Genomic DNA, 26,636 nt, shown 5'->3' on the forward strand with positions numbered 1-26,636 from the left:
TAGTTTTAGTTAAGAGTTTAGAGTTTTAGCTTAGAGTCTTAGCTTAGAGTTTTTGTTAGAGTTCTAGTTTAGTTTTAGTTAAGAGTTTAGAGTTTTAGCTTAGAGTCTTAGCTTAGAGTTTTTGTTAAAGTTGAATTTTATTATAGTTATATTTAAGAGTTTAGATTTTTAGGTTAGAGTATTAGCTTAGATTTTTTTTTAAAGTTTATTTTTACTTAAGAGTTTAGAGTTTTAGCTTAGAGTCTTGGATTAGAGTCTTAGTTTAGTTTTAGTTAAGAGTTTAGTGTTTTTAGCTTAGATTTTTAGTTTAGAGTTTTTGTTGAAGTGTTAGTTTAGTTTTAATTTAGAGTTTTAGCTTAGACTTAGAGTTTTAATTAGAGTTCTAGTTTAGTTTAGTTTAGACGGCGGCGTCAGCGCGCTGATGCAAGCTCGGCGGCGCGCCACCGTTTTTTTTCTGCGGCGCGCCGCCGATTTTTCGGTGCGGCTTCGGGGTCTAGTTTCTAGACAGGTAGACAAAACGGTAGCCGCCCACTTTAAATGCATTTCAAACAGCCTTCCGAAAGGATCCGCCCTTTATTCTTTGAATGAGAAATAGCGAAGCGAAGTCCATCTATTTTTGTACCAATTGAACATTTTTTGCGTTTTCTTGCCAGTTTACGTTATTTTCTACAGAAACGTCTAAGTAATATAAGAAATCTGGCACGGTGATTGCATAGATCTGAAGCTAATGAACAATATGATACAAATACGTTGTCTATTCGGTCACAATAGTAGCTTCAGATTAGTCGCAAAATTCTCTGTTTCTAAAAAGCATTTTTCTGTCAAAAATAAAATTTGAATCATATTTCAAAAATGTAGGCTAATTCGGTGAATTCATAAATCTAAGTCTCAGCTATCGAATAATACCAAAAATGTCATCTTTAGTCGAAAATTGAAGACGGCACGCGGTTTATTTAAAAACGGTCAAAAACATGCATAGTGAGCATAAACCTTAATATTTAGAAAGTAGTTCAAGTGAGCATAGCTCTCTTTTGGCTCTTGGTACATAATTTGTTTGTGTATTTCTATTAAAAATCAACTTCATCTATTAAATACTAACCACCTTCATGACCATCAACTTCATTGCCAATCAGTAGACTTATTTTATGAGGGGGAAAGTTATGTTCAAACATAACTTTTTTTGACTTTTGACTTTCTCCAAACAATGGTCCTTCGTTTTTGCGCGTCTAAGTAAATAGCCATTTCGGAGCTTTGTACGTTATAAATGCTGGTTCCCGAAACACAAAATTATTGACACGAAGTACGTGAGAACTGCTTGTAATAAATCTTGTGACTCAGAAACTTTTCAATCCAAGTAGTCAACTTCAACCACAGTATAAAAATTATAGGCAGTATGATCTTTCGCTATCTCACCCATTATAAAAATCCGGACCGAAGTGCGAGTGCTCCAGAGACGTAGACACATAAGCGACATTAGATCTTTTCATGGGTAGACAAGTCAGATTTCTCTTGAATGCGAAACTTGGCTTCAACGTTGGAACACTAAATTTTGAAGAAACTAATTTTAAATTAATTTATTCCAATAAATATATGAAAATTGGTAATTAGTAATGCAATGTTATTATTAGATGTTTTTAGGAATTAAAAATAGGTCTCGAAGTTGGTTTCAAAGGCATTTTGAGAAAGTTTCTACCAAAATACGTGTTCCACGGTAATTCGACCGCTGATGGCAGATCACATGAGAGGAGCTGTTTGTACGCGCTAATGGAAGAAGAAGTGGGAGGAGCTGTTTGTGCGCACCGAGAATGAAGAGCCAGATATTATCTGCGGTCAACTTACTGCTATATCTTTATACTGTGGCTTTAACTAGCCGAGTGGTTGGCACGCTGTACCTGAAATCCTGCGTCCGTAAGGACAGGGGTTTGAGTCCTGGCGTCGGTGATTATTTCGTTTGAAACGGGAGTTAGTGGCGTGACTGTGTGCTCCAAATGGATACCTAGAAGAAGCTGAGGGGAAAATAGGGGAATCGTCAGATGATTTGCCCTCAATCAGCTGAAGGCAGGGAACTAGGAGACCGGCATCTGCACTACGTGGATAATGTCAATTTAGAAGGTGGGGTATTCAATTTTTTTGAATTATAAAATGGACGAATGAGACTTCCCGGTCCGATCTATTATTCTCAAATGAAAAGTATGTGTCACACAAGAGGAACCAATGAAATCAGGGCCGACTCATGTATCCGTTGATACTGGTTCGTAGGAAGATGTATTGTGCTATTGAGGGCAATATACTTTACTTTTAGTTTGTGACTTGACATCAAACGTTATGCTCTATAGACAAAGAGGCTTGAGACCAGTGCATTCTGAAAAACTAACTTAAATAGCTTAGATGCTCATGTTGGAAGCAGACCGTATGCTTAGAATGGTTTACAGAATAGCCTGTAGAGGGTGAAAAAAGCTGCAGGCCCCTGTTTGGGCTGCTATTAAATTATGGGAATAAACTACCCTTTTGGAGATATCTAGGGAGGTGGGTATAGCATAAGCATTAAACAAGATGGAGTTTAGAACTTTCCAGGAATACTTAACCACATGTCTTATCCATCGATGAAATCGAGCAGCAATTTTGTAGTGCACAAGGAAAGTTTTCAGACCCATTTCCACCAAATCTTGGGGTTTCTAAGATTATTCTCATGATTATTTTTTTTCTCCCCTCCCTTAAAAAATCCCTTGTGTATATATCTGTCTTTTCTGATAAGATTATAAGAATGATCTCTCTTTTTTTAGGATGATTCAGCAGTTGCAGAGCGACTTCGAGAGGACGATTGAGGGTAGTGGAACTGGGAGTATCAATACAATTGAGCTGAGTAGCGGCGCCAAAATCAACCGTATCTTTCATGAGCGCTTCCCTTTTGAGATTGTTAAGATGGAATTCGATGAAAAGGAGCTGAGGCGAGAAATTGCTTTTGCAATCAGGAACATACATGGTTAATGACTACCTCTTATATTTTCTTTTCCTCTTGTTTATTTTCTATTTTGTCTCTTTTTTTTCAACGATTTTTCTTGTCTAACTATTTTCTTTTGGTTCATTTTCTATTTCTGTTTTGACGAACTCTTATGTAGTACAAGTGCCTAGTCTGGAAACGGCCTATATATTGTCCGTATTAAATGGTAAAAATAGTCTATAACCGCCTCCCCTCCTGTAAAAAAACTGTTGCTTGAGGTGCAACTAGTCTAAATTGGGTCCGTTTTACGCCATAAAAATGGTCCAAACGGCCTTTCAGTCTGTAAAATAAAATTTCCTTTGCCTGAAAGTGGCTAAAACCACGTATCTACGTCTCCATATTAGACAGCGATAATGGTTGAAAACGACCTCTGTGCCTCTTAAAACTGTGAGTAGAATGGCCTAAATTGAGTCCGTTTTAGACCAAACGGCCAAAAACGGCCTCTCAGTGTGTAAAAATATTTGCTTGACCTGAAAACGGTCCGAGTGGGTTCCATTTTAATCTGGGAAACCTTCTAAGCGGTTTCAGTCCGTAAAAAGAGTTATTTTGCCTGAAAGCAACTTAAACAGCTTAACGTTGTGTCAATATTAGACCATAAGAGCGGTCGCAAGCGGCCTCTTATTCTATAAAATAGTTGCTATGCCTGGAAAAATCTAGTTATTGGAAAAATCTTCTATTCTTGCAAATAAAAATAAATCTAGGTGCTTTGTCTATGTCTAATTTTACATTTGTTTAAACCAGCGTTTCCTAAGCTCTGGTACCCATACTCCCATGGGTACGAGACGAATTTGGTGGGAGTACGCGTTGCATCGAAGTTTGGTGGAGGGTGCGATTTGCATCGTAGTTTGGTGGAGGGACACATCTGCGTCTCCCATTAAACGGTCTATTGGACATAGAACCACTTCCTAGATCAAAATTAAGAACCAAAGAATCAAATTATGATCTGTCTTCTCAGCACAACTTATTTCGTTCTTTGCCTTGATCCAAATAATTGTTGTTCATAACTTTTATTTATATTGTATTATAAATAATTGTATTTTTGTTATATTATTATTCTGTGTGTGTACCAATAATAAAAGAAAAAAAAGTTAATAGCCCATGTCTTGGTTGTTTTTAAAATATATTCTTTTTTCACAAGAGGTAGTCGCCGTTACGAAAATCATAGAAAAGGGGTGCAAGGGGTGAAAAGTTATTTGAAAACCAGTTTAAGCCATTATTTTATTTTTTATCCTAACAAATGACAAATTTCAATCGGGTTTCAAATATCCCATTATAGTTGGTATACTGTTCTTTAAAACCAGTTTTTACATGCTCTTTATTAGTAGTTTCTTCGAACTTACCATTGATAGTTTCTTGTACTTCTTATTCAAATGGCTGTTTTGCTTCTTTTTTTTCAAATCTGGGCTGTTCAGAATGTTGCCCAGATTAACCGAAATCTGGTTAATCTGGGCCATCTTGGAAACATGCCATTAAATAACACTTGGGCTCCGTAAGAGCAACTATGGAAATATCTTTGAGTTTTTGAACTTGCACTATTTGTTCGATCGAAGACATGATCTAATAGTGAAATTCAGAAAAGTAATGTTAGTAAACGAGAAGCTTCGGTCTATTCCCCCGCTTTCCGTACCGATCAGCAGACTTGCTAGGCGTCAGAATAAAATGCGAACCGTCTAGTGACGTACGGTACCAACAGATTTGCAAACTCCTTTTTGCCCTGTTTCGTTTTTTATTTTACTCTCGGCCGGAACCAGACGATAAAGTGTCTCCCGGCACCAACGGCACCCCGACACCCCGGTGTCAAAGACACCCGGCACCCACGGATCTTGGAATCACTTCTGACGGCAACTTCGGTCTGTCGGCTGCAACTACCCTCTTCAACCACTCCCTCTTGCATCTTCAACCATGCCTCCACAAGCCTCCAAGGTTCTAGTCTTCTTTGAATTTTGACAGTGATTCTTTTTCTTTCCTCCCGGCTGTCATCTCCAGGATGGAGCACTTTCGCAGACGAGGACGTCTCGACATATCCGACATATCGCATCTTTGGGACGACGCTAGCTGTTGCCAAGGAGCTTGAGGCGATGTCTTTTGATGAGGTATAGTTCTTCAGACTGGACACAACGGCTTCTTACTTTGCTAGTGGGAATTCTAGACCGTATATTGATTCGCAGTTGACTAACCTATTTCGTTAGGGCAATATCCTAAGTGTTTTGCGTTTTTTTTTGTGTGTGTTTTTTTTTTCTTGTGATTTTTTCTTGTGTGAGCTTTCGTTGTGATTGTTAAAGTAGCACAATTTAGCATTGATTTTTTTAGTCCTACTATGGGTATTCCAATAAATGAATATGAATATCTTTCCAGGTGTTAGAGTGGGTCTATTTACTCCTGATAAGGCATTTGAAGCAATTGTGAAGCGTCAAATATCTCGAATGAAAGAGCCAAGCTTAAAGTGTATTGATTTAGTGATACTAGAACTGACCAATGTCGTTCGTCTATGCACAGAAAAGGTAAGGCTAAAACTAAGCTTGTGCATTGGTTTGGGATAGAAGGAAAACTGGTTCGGGATAAAAGGAAAACTGGTTCGGGATAAAAGGAAAACTGGTTCGGGATAGAAGAAAATTCCCAAATTTTCGTTACTCGTGAAACAGTTCGTGGTAAAGAACTGAAACCAAGGAGTGACCCGGGCCAATAGTAACTGGAACTCTAAAAATGTATTTTGATAACAATTAAAGCATCAAAAAGATTGACTTTTGTGCTGATTCCAGATATTTTTTTGCCACCCCGTCCGACAAGTTTTTAACTTTTTGGGATGACCGCTAAACTGGAAATGATATTTGTTTTTTGTTTATAATGAATTTATATTTTTCATTCAAAATATATAGAATTCATTGAATTTAAAATTGCCCATCAAATGCCTGAGAAAATCTGCCTAATTTTGGAAAATGGGGGGATACACCATCAAAAAGGCAAGTTATCTTAATAAAAATCAAAGTATTAGATTCAACATATCAGAGAGCCCTATCGTCGAAGTTTCAAGGTCCTAACTACAAAAAATAAGAATTTTACTTTTTCGACGAACAACCGATGTCGTTCGTCGATGCACAAAAAATAGTAAGACTGAAAGTAAAATTTTGCATTGGAAGCAGGATAGAAGAAAAGTCAGAAATTATTCGTTACCCATTAACACACTAATTTTAAGAACCGCTAACTTTAAGTGTCGTATTTACTTAAGTTTAAAAATTACATTCCGCCAACTGAAAGTTCAGGAATATTGGATGGGGGGGGGGGGAACCGCTGGCACCACTTATTGGATGTTTAACGTGCGGGGGTCACCACTTTTAAAAGGCCCCAAATTAGTGGGATCTCTGCGGTTACTCCAACGGTTCTTTATACTAACGTGATCGGATGGTCTATGGTCACATTTAAAGCCAAAGTTTACCGATAAGGTTTTCTAACTATCTCTTTAGTTTGTAAGGAATAGTAAGGAAAAATCTGGATTTCTCAGTATTTTTTCGCCACAAAGAGTATCTTTCAGTGTATCAAATGCATTTTGTTCAATTTGTGACCATTTAACGGGGTCTACGGCCCCCTTCCTTGTTAATTCTGTCAAAGGTGTAGCCACCGTTGCAACATTTGGTTTGAATTTTTGGTAATATCCTGCTAACCCCAAAAATGACCGAATTTTTTTCTTTGTGGTCGGAACTGCTGTGTTTCTAATTTTTTCTGTTTTTTCCCTTAATGGGGCTATTATACCGTTTCCTATTTTGTTTCCTATGTATTCTGTCTGTGACGGCAATAATTTAAATTGTTCTACATTCAAAGCTAATCTTGCTCTCCTCAGTCTGGCTAATACTTGTTCCATTTGGATGAGATCTTCCTTGAATGAGATCAAAAATGGTATAATATCATCCAAGCAGGCTCTTGTATATGGTAAAGAATCTAAAATATAATCTACTAGCCTTTGGAATGTTGCTGGTGCCCCTTTTAGTCTGAATGGCATGTATCTAAATTGGTAAAACCCACATGGAGTAATAAAGGCAGTTTTGGCTGAATCATGTGGGTCCAATTTCACTTGCTAATATCCCCTTCTCAAGTCTATTGATATAAAATTTACGGAGCCAACTGACTCTAGAACTTCATCCTTCCTTGGTATTGGGCACGCTTCTGATTCGGAAATATTACTCACTTTTCTGTAGTCTATGCAAAACCGAATGGATCAGTGTTTCTTCGAGACTAATACAACTGGTGCTGCATATTCTGAATTTGATGGTTCTATCACCCCTAACTCGAGCATTCGGTCAATTTCTTTTTTCTTCTATTTCCTTTTTGCTTCCAGTCTTCAGTACGGGTATTGTTTTATTGGTTTCTTGTCCTTTAATAGTATCTTATGTACTACATTTTCTGTTTTTCCGATTTGGTCTGTTAATACGTCTGCAAATTCCGTGAGTAACTAATTTAATTGGGGTTTCGGAGCCTGGCTTAGATATATTACCAGTAAATCCCTGCCAATGATGTCTATGTACGTTCATAAGGTTATTTGTATCCCCCAGGGTGGGTTTATTGTCAAGCCGTTAGGTCCAAATTGTAAGGCAGTGTGGTTATATGCTCCTGTTTCATCATTTTCTATTTTCCTGGTTAAATTTACCCAGTAAACTCACATATCAAACTTTTTACTTTATCCTCGTTTACTATAATTCTATCGTATAATTTACATCATTCATTTTCTTTTTTACCTTAAACGGTCCCTTCCATCTTACTTCCAGTTTGTTATTTCCGTCCTGTAATAAAATGAGGACTTCCCCCCCCTTCCTTGAATTCGCGCAGTCGGGCGGATTTATCGTACCATGTTTTCGTTTTGTCTGCATATTTCCCCTATGCTCGTTTTGCAATTTCATGGTACTTGTGCAGTTTTTCTCGTAATGATAGGAAGTGGGTTATTAATATTTCTTCTCTTTCATCCTTGTTCTCTATGGAGTCTTTTAAAATTCTTAACACCCCCCTCGGATTTGTTCCACATGGTACTTTAATTGGTTATAATACTATTGCTGGAAGCGCAGTTCTTGTTTACGCAAAAAGGACATTAGGACACATTCTGTCCCATTGATTTACATCGTCTCTTACAAAACGTCTCAACATACTAATTACGGTTCCGTTAAATCTTACTGTCCCTCCATTTGACTGAGGATGGAATGGAGTAGTTAATACTTGTTTAATACCGATAATTTTGTATAATTTTCAGATGCATGTCGATATAAAATTGGTTCCATTATCTGTTAAAATTTTCTTCGGGATTCCGTGACGTGAGACATATTTCGCTAATTTTTCTGCGATTTTTGGTGATTTTACTGTTCGCATTGGGATAGCTTCTGGGTATCTCGTAGCCAGATCATTAATAACTAAAATGAATCTGTTTCCCACGCTAGACTTCGGAAGTGGACCCACAATGTCCATTGAAATTCTCTCAAAAGGTTTGCCAAAAATGGGCATTTTTTTCATTGTAACTTTTTCGTTTGTTTTTCTGTATGAGAATAATTGACAGTCTTTGCATATTTTATAAAAGTTGATAATATGTTTTTTTAAATACTTTTCATCAAAAACGCTGCAAGACTCTATCTCTTGTTCTTTGGGATGCTATGTGTCCCCCCGTTGGGCTTGAGTGAGCCAACTTTATTACCGCTTTCCTTAATTCATGTGGTACCAAAAGTTGTAGTTTTCTAGTGTTTTCCCCGGTCTCCATTATTTTGTAAAGTAGATTTCCATTACTGGAAAACTGTTTAGATTGTGCATTCTTTTGGTTCGTTAGTGCTACTTTTATTTTTTTGCCATCTCTATCATTTGTTTGTAATTCTGCGAATTTTTCGGAAGTTATTCCGAGTGTTTCGGTTAGTTCATCTTTGGTTTCCTTTCGTTCTCTGGCTACTCCATCTCTTTCTCTTTGTTCTCTATCTTCCTCTTCCTTTCGTTCTCTGGCTATCCTATCAGCCTCTTCTTTTCGTTCTCTAGCTATCCTCTCTTTTTCTCTCTTTCTCTCTTTTCTATCTTCCTCCTCTTTTCGTACTCTGTCCAATCTTTCATTCTCTATGAAATTTAAAAGTTGTTGTGTCATATCTATTTGAGTGCTTTTTCGTGAGCTCCTGCTGGAAATTGAACTTCTACTACTCCTGCTACTTGCCCTAGTCTGAATATCACTGCTTTATATTCTTTTAACTTGTTTTCTGAGTCTGCTTGTTGTATAGTATTTTCTTCTTCTTCCCGCAACTCCCCTACTTTTTATACCTTCTTCGAAGGGTGAGTTTGTTTCGTTATACCCGTTATTTCATGTAAGGATTTTTTCTCGTGTATTATCACCAATGTTTCTTTTTTTTGGGTTTCTCAATCTGCGAGTAATTCTTTTTGCATTTGTTTTAGACTTTTCTCTTCTTCTCTGGTTCGAACCGGGGATCACTCTATTACTGATTTTGGTTTGAAGATATCCTCTTCACATGTCTCAGAAATGTCTATTTCATCTGTTGAGTGAAATATGGTTTTATCTGACGGTTTTTTTCTTAGGGTATTTCCAGCGAGAGTCACAGACAATTGTTTGTTTGAATCCAATTTTTGTTTTGTCGTGGGAGATCTTGTCTGAATTATTTGTTTGTCCGCCATTATTTTAAGGTTTATTTAACGTCTTCTGTTCAGAGCAGAATCCTTTTATCAATGTTTCTTTTTATTCTTTCGTGAATAATTATTTCCTTTTAATTTGTCGATTATCTGTGGGTGGCGCAGCCTCCCTTGTCTCACAAGTTAATTATTCGCGTGATTTATTGATTCTTAAATTTTATTACCTATTAATATCTGACTAGGCACAGCTCAGATAAAAATTTTCTCGTTGCGATTTTTATATATGTACCCACCTTAGGCTACTTTCTAGGCCAGATTAACCCGTCTCTTCGAAAGCGCGGAATTCTTTTATTATCAGATTTACTGATAGGACCTTAAATCGCTGCCACCACTTATTGGATGGGGGGGGGGGGGTACCGCTGGCACCACTTATTGGATGTTTAACGTGCGGGGGTCACCACTTTTAAAGGCAAAAATGGCGCAAAGAGTTGCTATGCCACTTACTGGAGGGGGAGATCCCTCGTCGGCCCGAAATTAGTGGAATTTCCGCGGTTACTCCAACGGTTCCGTATACTAACGTGATCGGATGGTCTATGGCCACATTTAAAGCCAAAGTTTACCGATAAGGTTTTCTAACTATCTCTTTAATTCCGACCTAAGCTGAAAAGTTAAAAGAGTACATAAGAAAAAACCTATTGTATTCACAACACGTTGTATAAAAGAACTGAACTAAAAAGAACTCTTTCTCCCAGCCCGCTAGCTGCGTGCTGCGGCAGGGGTTAAGAGGGTGGTAAATGAATCTTTACAGCCAATCCTAGGACATACCAATTTACTGATCAACCTCCTTAAATGTGCAATTTCTTACCTCGTGGTCTATTAAACACGTACGCAATTAAGAAGACCCAAAATGGTGTCACAAAAATAAAAGGAAAATTAATATTTATTACTCGGGGAAGGGAAATAATTAAGGGGCTAAAAGAAATGAATCTGGGAGGGATATTTATCTGAACAAACTGGGACCAAGGGTTCCAACAAGGAACTTATCAGCAACCTAGTCTATTGCTATCAGAGAGTACTATCTTCTTATATGAAAATATGTGATTAAGCTGGCTGCTGAGCTCGTTTATTACTAAGCTACAAAAACGGGAAAAAAATAGTAAGATGTTCAATTAACGAAATAAAAGAGCTGTAAAAAAAAGTTTTGGCGACCGCTGAATCGTATAAAAAATAGCACAAACACTTTTTTCCTCTCTTCATAAGTCTCAAATTTCTTCGCGAAGATGCTTAAAACGTCGTTTATGCCCCCCCCCGCTTTATTGTCATATTCTAGCGAAAGTCCAACTATATATTTATCAAATCTTTGTCTCTAGCTTTACATACCTTTTTTTTGTAGATGTCTCGGTTTCCTCGTCTGCGTGAAGAAAGTGAACGTATTATTACCACTCACATTAGACAGAGGGAACAGTTATGCAAGGAACAAATCCTGCTCCTTAACGATATTGAACTAGCTTATGCTAATACTAATCATGAGGATTTCATCGGTTTTGCCAAGTAAGTCCCCCCACCGCTCTCTTTTTATCCATCTATCTCTTGATCATAATCTGATCTTCTATCTTTTTCTTCTTGTTTTTTAGCTCTATTTTCTAGTTTTGGCTTAGACTATTTAATTTGACCTTTGTTCAGGGTCAATGAAGCCTTTTTTTCTCAAGTTCTACCCTAAGCATTGGGTTGCTTTAGTTTTGCGTAAACTCTTGCCTGATATTAGTTCTTTTTTATTATTTACCTTTTTTTGTGTTCAGTTTTCAGAAGAAAAATAGAGAAAATATAATATTTTTATATTTGAGTAATTTGGTGAAACTGAACATTTTTTAATATGGATTTCTAATGTCAAAGCATTGAATTTTTGAAATTTTCTTTTCCCTGTATCAGTTCACGCTGAGTTTTGTCTACTTAAGTTCGTATCTTTGTAAATTTATTTATTTATACAATATAACATCTCACGTCACACAGAATGGGTCTCTATTTTAAGCCTTTGGAAAGAAAACGGATATATAATCAATAGACCACCTATAATACCCCCATTTTTTTGCTAGCTCCAAAAAATAAGAAAGTGGTAAACACACAAGTGGTAAAACCAGTAGCTGGTTGAACTAGAGTTGCAAAATTGAAATTTGAAAATTGAATTTCATTTCAGGCATTGGGGATATACATAGAGCATATACTTTTTTTTATATATTTCATGTATAGTTGGTTAATTGTACTCTCATACTACTAACTACTACTAACAACTCACCGCAGCACCAAGCCGCCAGGCCAACACAGCTACGCACTCTCCTCCTCCATCCCAATCTATTCAAAGCCTCCCTTTTTACACCCTCCCACGAAAGTCCCACTTCCTTTAAATCTTTCTGTATGACGTCCTCCCAACCCAGACGAGGACGACCTGCTTTCCGTTTAGCCCTAGACGGTTGGCAGAAAAGAATAATCTTCGGCAATCTGTCATCCTTCATCCGCACAACGTGGGCTAGCCACCTCAACCTTTCTTTCATTATATCCCTAGAGAGCGGTATTGAACCACATTTTTCGTAGAGCCTATTGTTTGAAATACTCTCATATGTTCACCATATTCGTATTTTCAGCGCTGGGTTTCAGTATATATTTGTATATGTCGTCGAAGATTTTCTATGTTTACATTTATATTAATCATTAGTAAAGACGAAGCTGTTTAAAGCGTATTTTGTTTCAAAAATTTGTCAGTGGGCCACCTTTGCTCAGAAAACCAGAATACCCTGCACTAGTTTTTCTAACCTCGTGCAGCCGGGCCAAAATCTTGATTAGCACCTCCCTTGATTAGCACCAAAAATTTTCAGGTGAAACTTTAATAAAAATATCATTTATTAAAACATTTTCCATTTATTCAAATCTGACTTTGCTTACTTTAGTAAAATTATTAATTATGTCGTCCCCGTGTATGGCTCTAATTCTCCAATTCCGTAAACTTACTTTTTGCTTAGAACTCAAAATTGCTTAGATTTGGTCTACTTACTTTTATTTTTAAGGAATGGTAATGAAGATATGGGGAAAAAGAAAATTTCGGATTCACTTTGTTTTATTTACCGCCAACTGCGCCAAATTTCTAAAATTACAAGATGATTATAAGCGTTCAATTATTTATTTTAAATTTTGCGCCCTAAAATTTTTGCACCCGGGGCCAGGGCCCCCCCCCCCCCCCTCTAAACTGCCTCTGACAACCGGCTAAGCTAGCAGGGTGCTGTAGTGTTTAATCTTACCGATGGCAAGTTCTTTTTCTCAACAATTTTTCACTAAGTTTCCTCTCATTTAAAAACTCAGAATTTTGCTAAAAATTCAAATGATTCGAACTTCCTTTGTCACTAAGTTTTATGTCTTTTAAATTCTTTTCAACTGAAATTGATCACGTTTTTTATTGCGACTTCCCTGGGCCATGGTTGCCAACCACTGACGTCCATAAAGAGTGCAAATCAAGGTAAAAAAGAGTGATTTTTGCTAAAAAGAGTGGAAGTCAAAAAATTTGCACACGCAGGGCTGTCAAAGCTTGCGTAGCACCTCTGAGGTATAAAAAAAGTACATTTCAAATGAAAAGGGTGCAACTCGATAACCCTGTTCCTTGGGTTAATTACACTTCTGACGAAGTTACCAACTACTGACGTTCAAAGTGAATGAAAACTAACACCCAAAAAGAGTGATTTTCATTCTTCCGCTTCTCCTCTTTGGTAAAAAAGAGTGCATACATGAAAAGTGTGCGAAGTTGGCAACCCTGCCCTGGTATTTTTTATGGTGTTAGTGATAAAGACAACTGTACAATTTAAATAGCAATAGCCAATTTTCATTACTTATCCTATATTTCAGTGTAAAATGGATTCAGAATATCAGTCTAAAATTAACGAAATTCATTCCAATGAAATAAAATGAATGAAATGAAATTCTCTTGGTCTGTAATTCTGTGTTTTAAATTCCATTATGACTAAGGCGATTCGACTCCCACTGATAACAAGTTTTTAATATTTTTTAAAGTTTTTCAAGTTTTTAAGTTTTTATATTTTTTATTTTTTGAAGTTTTTAAGTTTTTTATTATTATTTTTTATAAACCAAATTAGGCTGTACAACATTCAATAACAGACATAGCAACCTACTGTTGATGACATCATCAAGTTACCATTACTTGTCTTATGTATCATTACAAAATTAGTATAAATGGCAGCTTAAAATTACTGAAATTCTCTTTGTCTAAAATTGTGTGTCTTGTAACTTATTTCAGGCCACAGCTGGTTCGACTCTCGCTGATAGCAAGTTTTTTTTATGATAATGAATAAATTCATTATATATTAAAGAAGGCCGTACTACAGAGCATTCGATAATACACAGCACAAAATAATATAAATATTAATCTTCTGTCCCCTAAAAAGACGTAAACGAAAATTTATATCCTTTCTTTAACCACTTCATTGACGTATCTACTTCAACTTGAACAACTATCCTTTTTAAATACAGGATCCCAGGGGATTTAAGGGTGCCACCCTAAAAAAAATGTTCCTTAAAGTAGAAAGCTACGGACACCCTTCCAGAATATAGGCCATATCCTCTACTCCTAAAGCCCATCTTGGTAAAGAATAATTCGTATCTGAGACCAGCCTTTTCTTTCGAAAACTCCTTTTCTATTTCTTAGCGGTAAACCAATTCGCTCATAAACTAGACCAGGTTCCTAATATCTTGTCCGGTAATCTAATTTAGAATAAGAGTACCAGAGGACTCAGCTGACACATTTTTAAAAAAATCGCTTTTCGCGAAACAACTCTAATTTCATGTATTTTATTCGGCATACCTTTTTGCATATTTATAATGAAAAAGTGTTCTGTAATATCTACAGTCAAATTATAAAATATTTAGTACACCTATTTTCAGCAAAATTTAATATAGCTAATCCAAGTATTCGTGACGCCGCTCATATTAGAAATGCTTTCCCAAAATTTTGGCCCTAAATGAATTTAGTGTACTGTCATGTACCGTATTTCACCATCCGTGAATATGGAAACATTGATGTATAGCAGATTTCACGAAAATCCAATTTCAGTCGTATCTGATCAAACTCTTCTACCGTTACGTTCAAGTCGATGCTACTTTTGTCTACCATGTCTACTATGTCTACTTTTATTAGTGTCTGCTTTAAACTGATCTTGGTTTTCTGAATGTTGGAAAAAATAGTTCAAAGACGTGGAGGCAATTCGCCGGCGCCTCTTCCAAGTATTCATAACGTCGTTCGAATGAAAAATGCTTTTCTAAAGTTAAAACCTCTCTAAAGAGAGGTCATAACCTCTCTAGATCATTTTTCACAACGGAAAACGGTAATTTCCTGAAAATCGCGAATTTTCAGAAAAAAAAAGTTTTCGGAAAAGATTTACAGATATGTATACAATTCTTGCTCCCTTAATGAAATAGGTTCCAAACCAAAAAGCTCTTAACTTGGGCGAAAAACTTCAACATCGCTGAACTTTTTGCTGCCCTGATCCTCTTACACCAATCCGTAAGGCATTCATCCCTTTTCGGCAAATAGCCATCATTTATCTTCTCAGCATTGTGTTGGTCAGATGTTTTGGTCATAATCTTAATCTGTGTTTTAGAGCCTGTTCCAGGTAGAAATTGCAATTTAATCTGACTGCTTCAATTTTTTTTACTAATTAACTACTAACCTGGACCAATTTATTAACTAATGCCCTAATTGGCATTATAGTGATTATTAAAATATGAGTTCTAATTGATTTTAATGAGTAACGAGTAAAATATGAAGAATATGAGTGTTAATTCCTTCCTACTCGCTAATTCTCATTAGATTAGTCGTTTACCTCCGTTTTTTTAATTTTATAATGATTGTACAAAGATTAATGCACTTGAGATAATAGTTAACCGTATTCGTGATGATTTAGTATGAGGTTTATTTTCGATCCTTCCATCTTGTATTTCGCTCTCATCTGTAACGAAAAATTTAATTTGTATTAGATATTAGTAACTTTTTGTTTAACTTGGAACGTACTCTTAAAGTTAGTAATAAGATAACCTTAAACTCTGTAAAAGTATACTGAAAACCGATTGATATACAGAATTTCACTGAACCGTCGTTGCCCAAATGTCAGAGATGCTTTCCTAGTTATCAGGAGGCCATGGGATCGAGTCTTACCGATGACATTTTTTTTTAAACAGAAAATTGCCCATTGGTTGTACTCTCAAGAAATATAAAACGGTTGGTCTGAAGTATTTATGTCTTATAAATTATATTAATAGGAAATGAACATACATTTCTAATGCGAGTATCTCGATCTGTGTTTTGAAGGTAGTGTATGAAGATACTCTTCTTGTATTCTATCTGTTCAATCTTGTATTTTCTTTTCTTTGTTTCACCCTTTTATTTTCTCTTTTCTGTTTCAGTTGTGTGGATAACTTCAATCGGTAAAAAACACTATATTTATTGGGACTGTTATGTTTTGCCTTTTGAGATTTTTTGATAAGCTTTGATTAGTTTTGCTGGAATGTTTCTAACAAAATTCCCACCCACCTTTTGTAGATTGTTTTTACTAAATTATTTTCTTTATCTCTTATGACCAGAGCTGTGGAATCGGTAAATTATTAATGCTGATTTTGACTCCTAGAATTATGGGATTTATTTTGACTTCTAACTTTTCATTGTTTAGATATTCAGAGAACCAACTTCGACCCCTCAAATTTTAACAACCCAATCTGACAATCTGCGTCTGTCTCCGTTTCTTTAAACCTTTGCTTCTTCAAACCTTGTTTTAAGTTTCTAACTCTTTAAACTATCTTTACACCTTCGACTCCTTTAAATTTCTTAACTCCCTTAAGCTTCTTAAGCCAAACCTAACCTATCCAAGCAAATTCAATTCCCCGTTTTGCATACAAGTCCAATGGACAATGTCCGTCATGAGTCAACCCAAAAATCTACATCATCCCGTAGTTCATCCCTTAGACTGTCTACCTTAGTTCTGTCCTAGGATGGATGATAGACTATCTATCAACAAGTGAAAATAACATCATTTTTTACAATCCGGAAAAAGGCTTGTGCCAGATTTGACTCTAGCTCAGATTATCTGTCTTGGCTTTACCTCCAATTAGCCATGGCTTGATGGCAACTAGATTTTAATTTGAAAATCAACGGAACCAACGCTGATTCTATTGCAGACTCCAACTTTTTTATATTAGAAAACTTAAAGTCGAACTGACCAACCATGAGAAAACTCAGGGAGACCTCATAACCACGTTTGTCTGACGGAGAAGCCAGTGGCTACCAACTCCTTCTACCCTGGAAAACCAAAATATACAAATAAGTGTTAAACTCCATAGGCCCTACTTTTGAAAAAAAACATTAACTGTTACTAGTAATATTTTTAAGCCTTAGCCAGTCTTCTGCCCCCCCCCCCCCAAAAAAAAACAATTATATGCAAAATAAATCTTTTGAACTGTTTAAATATTGGCTTCTCAAACCCCTTAAACCTATCCTTTGAAAGTTTGTGGTCTCCTGTCTTTAGCTTCTTCGTTAACTTGACTCATCAAGGCGAGACTTAGAAAGTAACTAAGAAATGGGATTTTTGGGTGTTAAAGCTCATACAAGACAAATATATCAAAAGAATATTTTGCTTACATAAACAACAAGATAGTCAAGCGAGAAAGAAAAAAGCGTGAAAGGCTAAAAAGAGAGGAAACTTTGAAATGAAATAAAGAAGTTGAAAAACAGAAATTAACAAAGAAGACCTACACTATAGTACAAAATAACAGCAAAATGAGGGTTTAAAAAAATAAAATATACAACTGAGTTACTTTTCCCCATCAAGAACGGAACTGAATTCCTTACAATGTATCTGGACTTAATTCTTTGTTTCCACCGGCAAAAATTCTCGTTTCTTTTTTTTTGAATTTTATTTTTTAGCACTCAAATTGTTTCTCAATAGCAATATTTCATAATTTAGGATGATTGTTTCTTCAGTGAACTTGGATATTGTTTGTTCTCACCGGTTCTGAGATCTAAGCTTATAAAATTATCCTCCTGACACCAAAACCTTAAAGCAGCAAGAACAGTAGAAATGAAATGAAATCTGAAATGAAATGAAATCTGATTGCTGGAGTTTAAATGAAACCCACATGTATTTTAAAGACTGAATAAAATCGGAATTCAATTTTTAATGAAAAAGACGTCCATATGCAACGTTGCATTTTTTGTTAGTAGCGGGCATGAAATTTAAAAAGGAAAAACGTGGATAAAAATATGAAAAAAAAAACAAGCTGAAACGTGGCGTCAAACAGCTTAAAAATATTTAGCTTTCCTCGGAAGACGTAGTTGTCTTTGAGAATCAACAGATCGTTAATATTTAAATTTTTAAGGACGAAAATCAAAAGAAAAATCGTAGTTTTCAAACATGAATAGATCTAAACTGGATTCAGTTGCCAGGGAGTTAAAAATGATTTTCACTTTGAAGTCCTTGACTTTAATTTTCGTTGATTTTAGCTTTTCTAGTAGCCAAATAGTACCAAACCCGTCTCCACAGCCTTGGTTTTCCTTCAAATTTGTCTCGTGAAGCTTGAGGATTATGTGCCTGATCTCTACTTTTTACTTCTTTTGATGTTATGTATAGATTTGTTATTCTTGGGTGTCTGTTGAAGAGGGAAGTGTGGCAGTTTTTTTCTTATAGCAATTCTGCCGTCCATGGACATGGTTGCGATATAATCTTTTTTTATGGTGGAAAGGTAATATGGTGAGAATTCTACTAAGGGAGGGACAAACAACTACGTTTCGGAGTAAATCGCTATATTGTTTCCAAATACTGCAAGTGTTGTTCGTTTTTAAAAATTCTGGACTTGTGGGGTGGGGGGGGGGGTGTCTATTCATCACACTGCCCTATAGTTTCTTAGTTATTTTATATTTTGGGTTTTGCTGCTGTCATCTTATAACCTTTATATTTGCTTTTTTATCTTGATTTTGTGTTTTGTGCATTCGGAAATTATACGTTCGAAAGACAACTGTCAAAACAGAGAAGTATTTTTAGATATAACCATGTATGTATTAATAAAGAATCTGTTCTTTTCTTTTTTAGATCACAATTTTTAGTTCTCATTTTTTACATTCTTTACTTCTTCACTACCTCTATTTTTTGTTCAGCACTTTTGTGAATTATATGCTGAGAAGAAAAATGTCAGAATACGTTAGCATTTCTGTGTAGATAAATCTCTCTTCCTTTATTGTATATAAATCAATGTGGGGTTGAGAGACAGTGAAAGAGGGAGTAAGAAGAAGGGAGGAGAGTGATCAAGTCAAGAAGGAGGGTGGTGAAAGTCATAACCCCCTGAGGTATGAGCAAAAATGTTACAAAATGACGTTCGCGTATTCTAAAACTGTGTGTCTTTATCGCTTTAATGCCCCCACCCCTTTGAATATAAAAACACAACCTTTTAAGATAAGCAACACGGCTTTCTAAAACCCCAGAAATTTCCCTACTGCATCTTGGGGGTTGTTTGCACACCTGGTTAAGAGCCGCTGCTTTATACGATTTTGCTGTTTGGGGGGGGGGGGGGGGGCCTCCTAGCGTAGTCTAAAGTAGTGTAATTTACTTAATTAACTTAAGTTTGCGTTAATTAAACTTGGTTCTAACGCAGGTTTATCGGATCAACATATTTTGCCCCCCTCCTAAATTTTCTTTATCGGATCAAACTATTTTGCCCCCCCCCCTAAATTTTTTTTTTCGGATAACCCTATTCCCCCCCCCTTAAAAAATCCTGAATCCGTCCCTGGGGGGGGGTAGTCTCTATTCTCTTTATGTTGAAGTAATAAAAAAATCAAGAAGTTTTTCCCGTTCGCGAACACCTTCTCTTTTATGATTATATTAAAAAAGAACAGAAAAAAGAATATATGGTTGAATAATTGACATAAAAAGATGAGTTTATAACATTTTAACTGCCTAGATTGATGTCTGTTCTTAATTGTCTCTATTGTTCCTTCGGTATGTTTGTACTGTTACTCGTTTTTACGAGTTAGATTTCTTACTTCTTTATTTTCGCTTAAAAAAATGAAAAATTAAAAACCAATTTAATGATATTTAGTAAGGATGAAGCACAGTTTATATAATTATCCAGTATGATCTTTCCCTATCTCACCCATTATAAAAACAGGGACCGAGGTGCGAGTGCTCCAGTGAACGTTTTTGCAGAAATAAACATAAGCGGCATTAGATCTTTTCACGGGTAGACAAAGAATAATCACCTACGGAACAAGTACTGACAAAACCATTTGGCTGGCTCAACCAATAAGTGGACAGTAAGTGCAGACATAAGTGGGAGGAGCCTTTTGTTCGCACCGAGAATCAAGACCCAGAAATCATCTGCGGTAAACTTACTGGTATATTATATAAACTGTGGGATGAAGCGTCGAATGCTGGAAATTGACATTTTATTTCAAATATTGTGTTTATTTTAGTGTTCTTACTTCAAATTGTCCTCGTTTGGGGTATCTTTCAAAATTCTATTTTTCATTAATATGATATGATTTAGCAATAATACAACTAATGGCAAACATGAGTATATATTGAAATAATTTCATAATTATAGTGATATTAAAATACATTACTATACTTCACTTTAATAAGAATTATTCGCAAAAAATTAATCTGTGTAGTTTTAAAATCAATTAATAAATAGTAACACATAATTTGATAAACAATATAATACAAATATATGATAGTACTATTATTGTTATTATTATGCATTTTTATTTATTTTTCACCCACACTATACAATTGTTTAAGACGTAAGAGACATTAGCCTGATTTCTTTAGGTAGCAAATTACTTTGTATGATGATATTTTTACACTATGCTTTAGACAAAATTTTAAGAGAATAACAGTATGGTTTTAGGAAGGGTATAGGAAGGGTAGAGGATGTGTTGACCAGATTTTCACTCATAGATAAATAATTAAGAAGTATCTGAGTCATCAAACACCTTTAGTCGTCAGTATTATGGATTATGAGCAAGCGTTTGATTCAGTTGATAGGAGAGCTCTAGCGAAGGTCAAACCGGGTTGCGTTCTATCCGTATTTATATGGATAATTTAAGACGGACTTTTTCTCAAGGAGGACAGGAAAGCCAATTGGAGAACACTGAACCAAATGGGAAAGTAAAACTCTCCTAGACTTGGATTACGCAGATGGTTTAAGCATCCTAGATGAAAGTGTGAACAAAATGAATGAACTTTTAGAGGTTTTGCGAGTTCAGAATGCTAAAATAGGTTTGAAAATTAATTTTAAGAAGACTAAGTAGCTAAGGCTAGGAATAAGTGAAGATTAAAAGGTGACGTTGAGTAACGAAAAAATCAATCAAGTGAACAGTTTTACTTACCTTGGTATTATTATTAGTAAAGACGGTGGCAGCAGTGAAGAGTTCAAAAGTAGAATAGCCAAGGCCTATGGTATTTTTTCACAGTTCTAAAAAGTTTGGAAGAATAGGAAGATAATTCTGCGAACCAAGATTAGAATATTGGAAGCTACAGTGATTACAGTGGTCAAATATGGTTCTGAAGCATGGATGCTCCAAAAAACAGAGGATATTTTCCAGAGAAATTGCCTACGGACTGTTTTGTGTACCCGGCTGACTGTTTGTTTTAAACAGCAGGTTGTACGAAAAGTGTGGTTCAATCCTGCTTTCTAGGGCTATAATGAGAGAAAAGTTGAGATGGCTTAGGCATGTTCTGCGGATGAAAGGTGACAGATTGCCAAAGATTTTCCTTCTCGGCCAACCGTCTAGGGCTTAACGGAAAGTAGGTCGTTCTCGGTTGGGGTGGGAGATAATCGTAAGGAAATATTTAAGGGAAATGGGGGCTTCTTTGGAGGCTTTGAATAGGTTGGTATGGAGGAGGAGCGTGTGTAGCTGTGTTGGCCTCAGGCCGCTTGGTGCTGCGGTGAGTTGTTAGTAGTAGTAGTAGTAACACGAAAAACACAAAAAATATAATGCGAATGAAAATAGAAAACACATAGAAACCACTTATAGAGTAACAGAAAAAATAAACATAATAATAATAATAAATAAAACAAAGGAGAAAAAGGAGAAGAAAACATAAAAGGAGGGGGAAAAATTGCTCACAACTGAAAAAATCTAGTTAAACGGTGATGTGAAGAAGAACGGATACTAGCTGTCTTTGAAAGATCTCTGTACAGCGATTCAAGTTTAATTATTATATTAGGAACTAGAAATTGCCTAATAAGAACCTCGTTTTTCGTCCAAGCTGGAATAAGCAGCAAAATTATACAAATGTAAAATAACTAATCGGGATTCTTTTTAATTTTTTTTTTATAAGAAGGTGAAAATTCCAGAAGCAACAAAGAATTGGGTGGCTCTATAAGCAACAATCTTAGCCTATCCTATTGGATTCTCTTATTTATATCTGAGACTGTGCGCTGGCACAGGGTTTGGAGACTTTAGTAATAGAAATAACAGTACCAAAATAAAATTCAAATATTGAATTTGTTTGAAATAAATCAGTAATATTACGTATGTAATAAATTTTTTTTATGATATAATACTACAGTGTTCATAACATAATATTTGGTAAACAGTGTAATTTATTGTAATTTTTATAACTTATAGTAAAAATACGATAAATATAATTTAAATAATTTGTTCTTTCTTTCAAGTGCTCAACAGTCTTCAGAAGCCTCAAACAAGACTGGCCGTAAACTGGGAAATCAGGTTATTCGCAAAGGCTATATGAGTATCCATAACTTTGGAATTATGAAAGGCGGTGCCAGAGACTATTGGTTTGTTTTGTCCTCAGAAAGCCTTGCTTGGTACAAAGACGAAGAGGTAAGTCCATGACTTTAATAAGTATTTTAATAAGGATATTAGTAGAACACATTATTAAGGATATTACGTTAATAAGATTATACATCCATGAAATAAGGATTTTAATAAGAATATTAGTAGAATTGATTATTAAGGATATTACGTTAATAAGATTATACGTCCATGACGTTAATAAGTGTTTTAATAAGGATATTAGTAGAATATATTATATTAAGGGTATTACGTTAGTAAGATTATACGTCCATGACGTTAATAAGTATTTTAATAAGGATATTAGTAGAATAGACTATTAAGGATATTACGTTAATAAGATTATGCGTCCATGACGTTAATAAGTATTTTAATGAGGATATTAGTAGAATACATTATTAAGGATATTACGTTAATAAGATTATACGTCCATGACGTTAATAAGTGTTTTAATAAGGATATTAGTAGAATAGATTATTAAGGATATTATGTTAATAAGATTATACGTCCATGACGTTAATAAGTATTTTAATAAGGATATTAGTAGAATAGATTATTAAGGATGTTACGTTAATAAGATTATACGTCCATGACGGTAATAAGTATTTTAATAAGGATATTAGTAGAATAGATTGTTAAGGATTTTATGTTGATAAGATTATACGTCCATGACGTTAATACAGCATTTTAATAAGGATATTTGTAGGATAGATTATTAAGGATATTACGTTAATAAGATTATACGCCCATGACATTAATAAGTATTTTAATAAGGATATTAGTAGAGTAGGATATTATTAGAGAGACTGTTTATGGAAACGATACGGATTGGGGTAGTAAAGTAGCTTCATCAGCTGATTTACTAATCAGATCCAAATTTACAAAGGTCAATTTGAATTAACCCTAACATACTATGGACAATGAGCGATCATGCTTGTGGGCTTGGAGGTTTAAGAAAATGGTATCTATTACAGGTCGGAGAACCGTATTTCTGGAAAAATTTAAGCATCTTTTTAGACTAATGATATTTCAATTTTTCCAGAAAGTGGGGAGGGATGTCTTTGGACCAATCCCAAGAGGTATTCTCTTGATTGAAAAGCTTTATAGATGATAGGAGGAGTGTTTATTCACCCATCAAAATTGGAATATTTCAATTGAAAAGTTTTATAAACGTTTTAAAAGCAGATCCGTTTCTAGGGTTTGTTGTGCCCAGGGAAGAATTAATTACAGCGCCCTCTCCCAACTCAAATATAAACAAAAAAGCTTTTGAAAAATTTGATCAAAGTGGGCAACCCCCTAGCCGTGGTGGCCCCCTTCCCTACTTTGAACGGCTCGGGGTAGGAGGGGTGTTATTCACCCGTCAGAATTGGAATATTTTAATATTCGAGAAAGAGAATTTCTTTTTGACAAAACACTTTTTATTCAAACCATTATTAAAAATTTGCGGATATTTAAAAAATACCCATTCATAATAGATAATACTTTTTTACTGATCAGTTTAACCACATTTTATTTCGTCACTAGAAAAATAGAATATTCACAGTTTTTCTGGAACCTTTGAGTTCCAGAGTTCCAGTTCTGGAGACTTTGAGTCCTGGTGTCACTGCTCAGGTGGTTTGGAACGTGGGTCAGTGGGGTGACTGAAAGCTCAGCCAGATTGGACCCATTCTAAATGGGTACCTGGAGAAATATGGGGAAGGTAAACAGTATTGATGTGCAAAAGCACAGGATGCCCCCCCCCCTTATTGTACTTCCTGGCTGGAGGGCCATGAAACGGAGATAAGCGCTGCCGATGGAAGCTGTTAAGTCCAATGCCTTATTCTTTATCTTACCTCTTTTGCCTGGTTTTGGAAGCCACAATTCATAGGCTGATAATTTAGATACTTCATTATTGATTATATTGATTGATTGTTGACATAATATTGATTGTTATCAGTTTGTGTATAATTTTGGAATATTGTTAGGGGTGTCTGATAGTCAGTGCGAGTATTTCAGGGAATTTAAAGAGGTGGATGGATCCTCTAGCTGCATCTATAGACTTCGTAGTCATATGAGGATGATGAAGAAGAAGAAATACCCATTTGTAAGATGTTTATCGAGAAGAGCTGTTTCTCGGTAGATTATCAGACCCCAATGCTCCATTGCTCCAGAAACAAAATCGGGTATAGCAATCATATCTGAAAAGACGAAACACAAAAATTACGAAATATTTTTCAGCTGGGCTTTTTCCCTTAGGCTTACCTGTTTTTACCTATTAGGCTTACCCTTTTTTCACATCTTTCGAATTCGGAGTCCAGTAAAAATATTTTTAGGTAGGCCTACTTGTTTAGCGAACTATACTTTACCATAAGTATTCATAAAAAATCATAAGTATTTCTAAAGAACTTTAAGACTTTGTTGTAAAGAGTGAGGTTGAGGAGGGGGCAGGCCCCTCATACACGGAATAATTTCTCTTCGTTTTAAGTAATACTGTTGCTCCTTACCCTCAGTTGGAAAAATGTGTTTTCTTTTTATTTAATCTTATGCCGGAGACCAGAGATCATTTAGTCAGCTGCTAGAACTGAATCAGTCTGAAAGTGAAAAAAATGAAAGCTCAATTTGGTGCGTAATAAAGCAACTAAGTAAGGTTTTGAAAAGGAAAAATGTGTGGAAAGGAAAAACACAAAATACAGCGTTGCTTCCAGACAAGTCTAAATAAATAGTAGTGGTAATGTTGATAGTTTCACCAATTACTTATATCTGGAAGTTTGAATTTCCACCTACCTGATGGTAAAAACTATGGGATCCTTTACGCTTCCAATTCAAGCATCCTATTCTAAACAAGGGGAATCAAGGATTCCCAGGGTGCTCTGAATTTTCTTTAATTAGAATAATTGTCGATTGTTTCAAAAAATTTGTTTCGACTACTACAGCACCAGAAAAAAGAGTATCCGTTATTGCTACTTGTTTCTAACGCATTAGTTTTCCTTTTCCACATTTGATATTAAGAAAATTAATAATCGAGAAGGAAGTGAAAAAATAAAACAGAAAAAAGTGTTATTTATAAGAGGAAAAAAAAAACTGAACCTTAGTTCCAATACCATTCTAGAAACTGGTTAAGTTTGGTTTTTTTTTTTTTTTTTTTTTTTTTTTTTTTTTTTTTTTTTTTTTTTGCCATTATTGGGTGCAATTCTTTTGAGGATTGGGATGGAGCTCCTCCCTTCCATGAGATGCTATAACCGCATTAAAATGGGACGTTACGTTTTGGGTAACCGAATAAAAAGGTATATTTCCCTACCCCTGCCCCTGAAACTTCAAATTGTTTAAAAATGACAGATATGGGTTAGAATTCATGCTACAATTGCAAGGGAGAGGGGTCTACGCTTTTTTTTTAATGCGGGGGATAGAGAAACAGACTCAAGAGTGGCGAAAGCGTGTCCAACCTTAATTTATAAGATTGAACAAAGTACGTTAGCAGCCCCGTTTGGTATGCTTCTGTTTCTTTTTTCTGCCTTAAAAAAATATATATATAGAAACAAAGAAGATATGTAATATCCTGTATGTAATAGCCTGTATGATATGTAATAGCCTGAGACACAAAATGGCTCATTGAGTTACTCTCGTGTCTACGGAAATTAGCGAATATGAACAGAGAAAAGGACTTAGTTGATTTTAACAATATAAAATTGCCACATTGTTTGTCTGTAGGATGCTGGATGGCAGTGGAATTTCTTACTGTACCTTTATGGCACTGCTCTGTGCCTCCTGGGACCATCAATTAATTATACCATCTTAGTATTACAGCCTAAATTTGCCACACTGTTTTTCTATTAGGTGGCAGTGGAGTTTCTTGAAATAGAACTCGCCTAAGCTTTGTCTCTTTTTATTTTTTATGCAAGGAAATATCATTTTTGTTAATATAATTCATTCTTATTTAAACGCTTTTTTTCCAAGGAAATTTCAATCTGAAGTTTAAACATACTCGTCTTCTGAAAAGATAGGTGTAATATCAAGGAAAGGAATGAAAAAGGGTGGGGTCTTGGTATATTTATAGTATGAAAGATGTATTGCTGTTTTCAAAAAACTCACCTGAGACTAAAATAAAAATTAGGGAAAAAACGCAGTCATCTCCAAATGCACTAAAAGAATAAGAAGTTTTTTTTTTCTTTTTGCCACCATTTCAATTTCAACACTTGTAAATCC

General features: G+C 35.4%; 1 protein-coding gene across 1 annotated transcript in view; it reads left to right on the plus strand.

Annotated features, from left to right (window-relative positions):
- shi (dynamin-1 shibire) overlaps window positions 1-26,636 on the plus strand; it is a 169,858-nt gene that overhangs the window by 102,693 nt on the left and 40,529 nt on the right. The window contains exons 8-12 of the mRNA XM_089104675.1: window positions 2,784-2,983; window positions 5,357-5,502; window positions 10,989-11,146; window positions 16,055-16,075; window positions 22,316-22,484. Coding sequence (XP_088960801.1) covers window positions 2,784-2,983; window positions 5,357-5,502; window positions 10,989-11,146; window positions 16,055-16,075; window positions 22,316-22,484 — 694 coding nt within the window. The remainder of the gene's footprint in view (window positions 1-2,783; window positions 2,984-5,356; window positions 5,503-10,988; window positions 11,147-16,054; window positions 16,076-22,315; window positions 22,485-26,636) is intronic.

This window comes from Artemia sp. Qi Xiang Cuo, chromosome 18 (assembly GCF_049724085.1).
Source record: "Artemia sp. Qi Xiang Cuo chromosome 18, ASM4972408v1, whole genome shotgun sequence".
NCBI lineage: Eukaryota > Metazoa > Arthropoda > Branchiopoda > Anostraca > Artemiidae > Artemia > Artemia sp. Qi Xiang Cuo.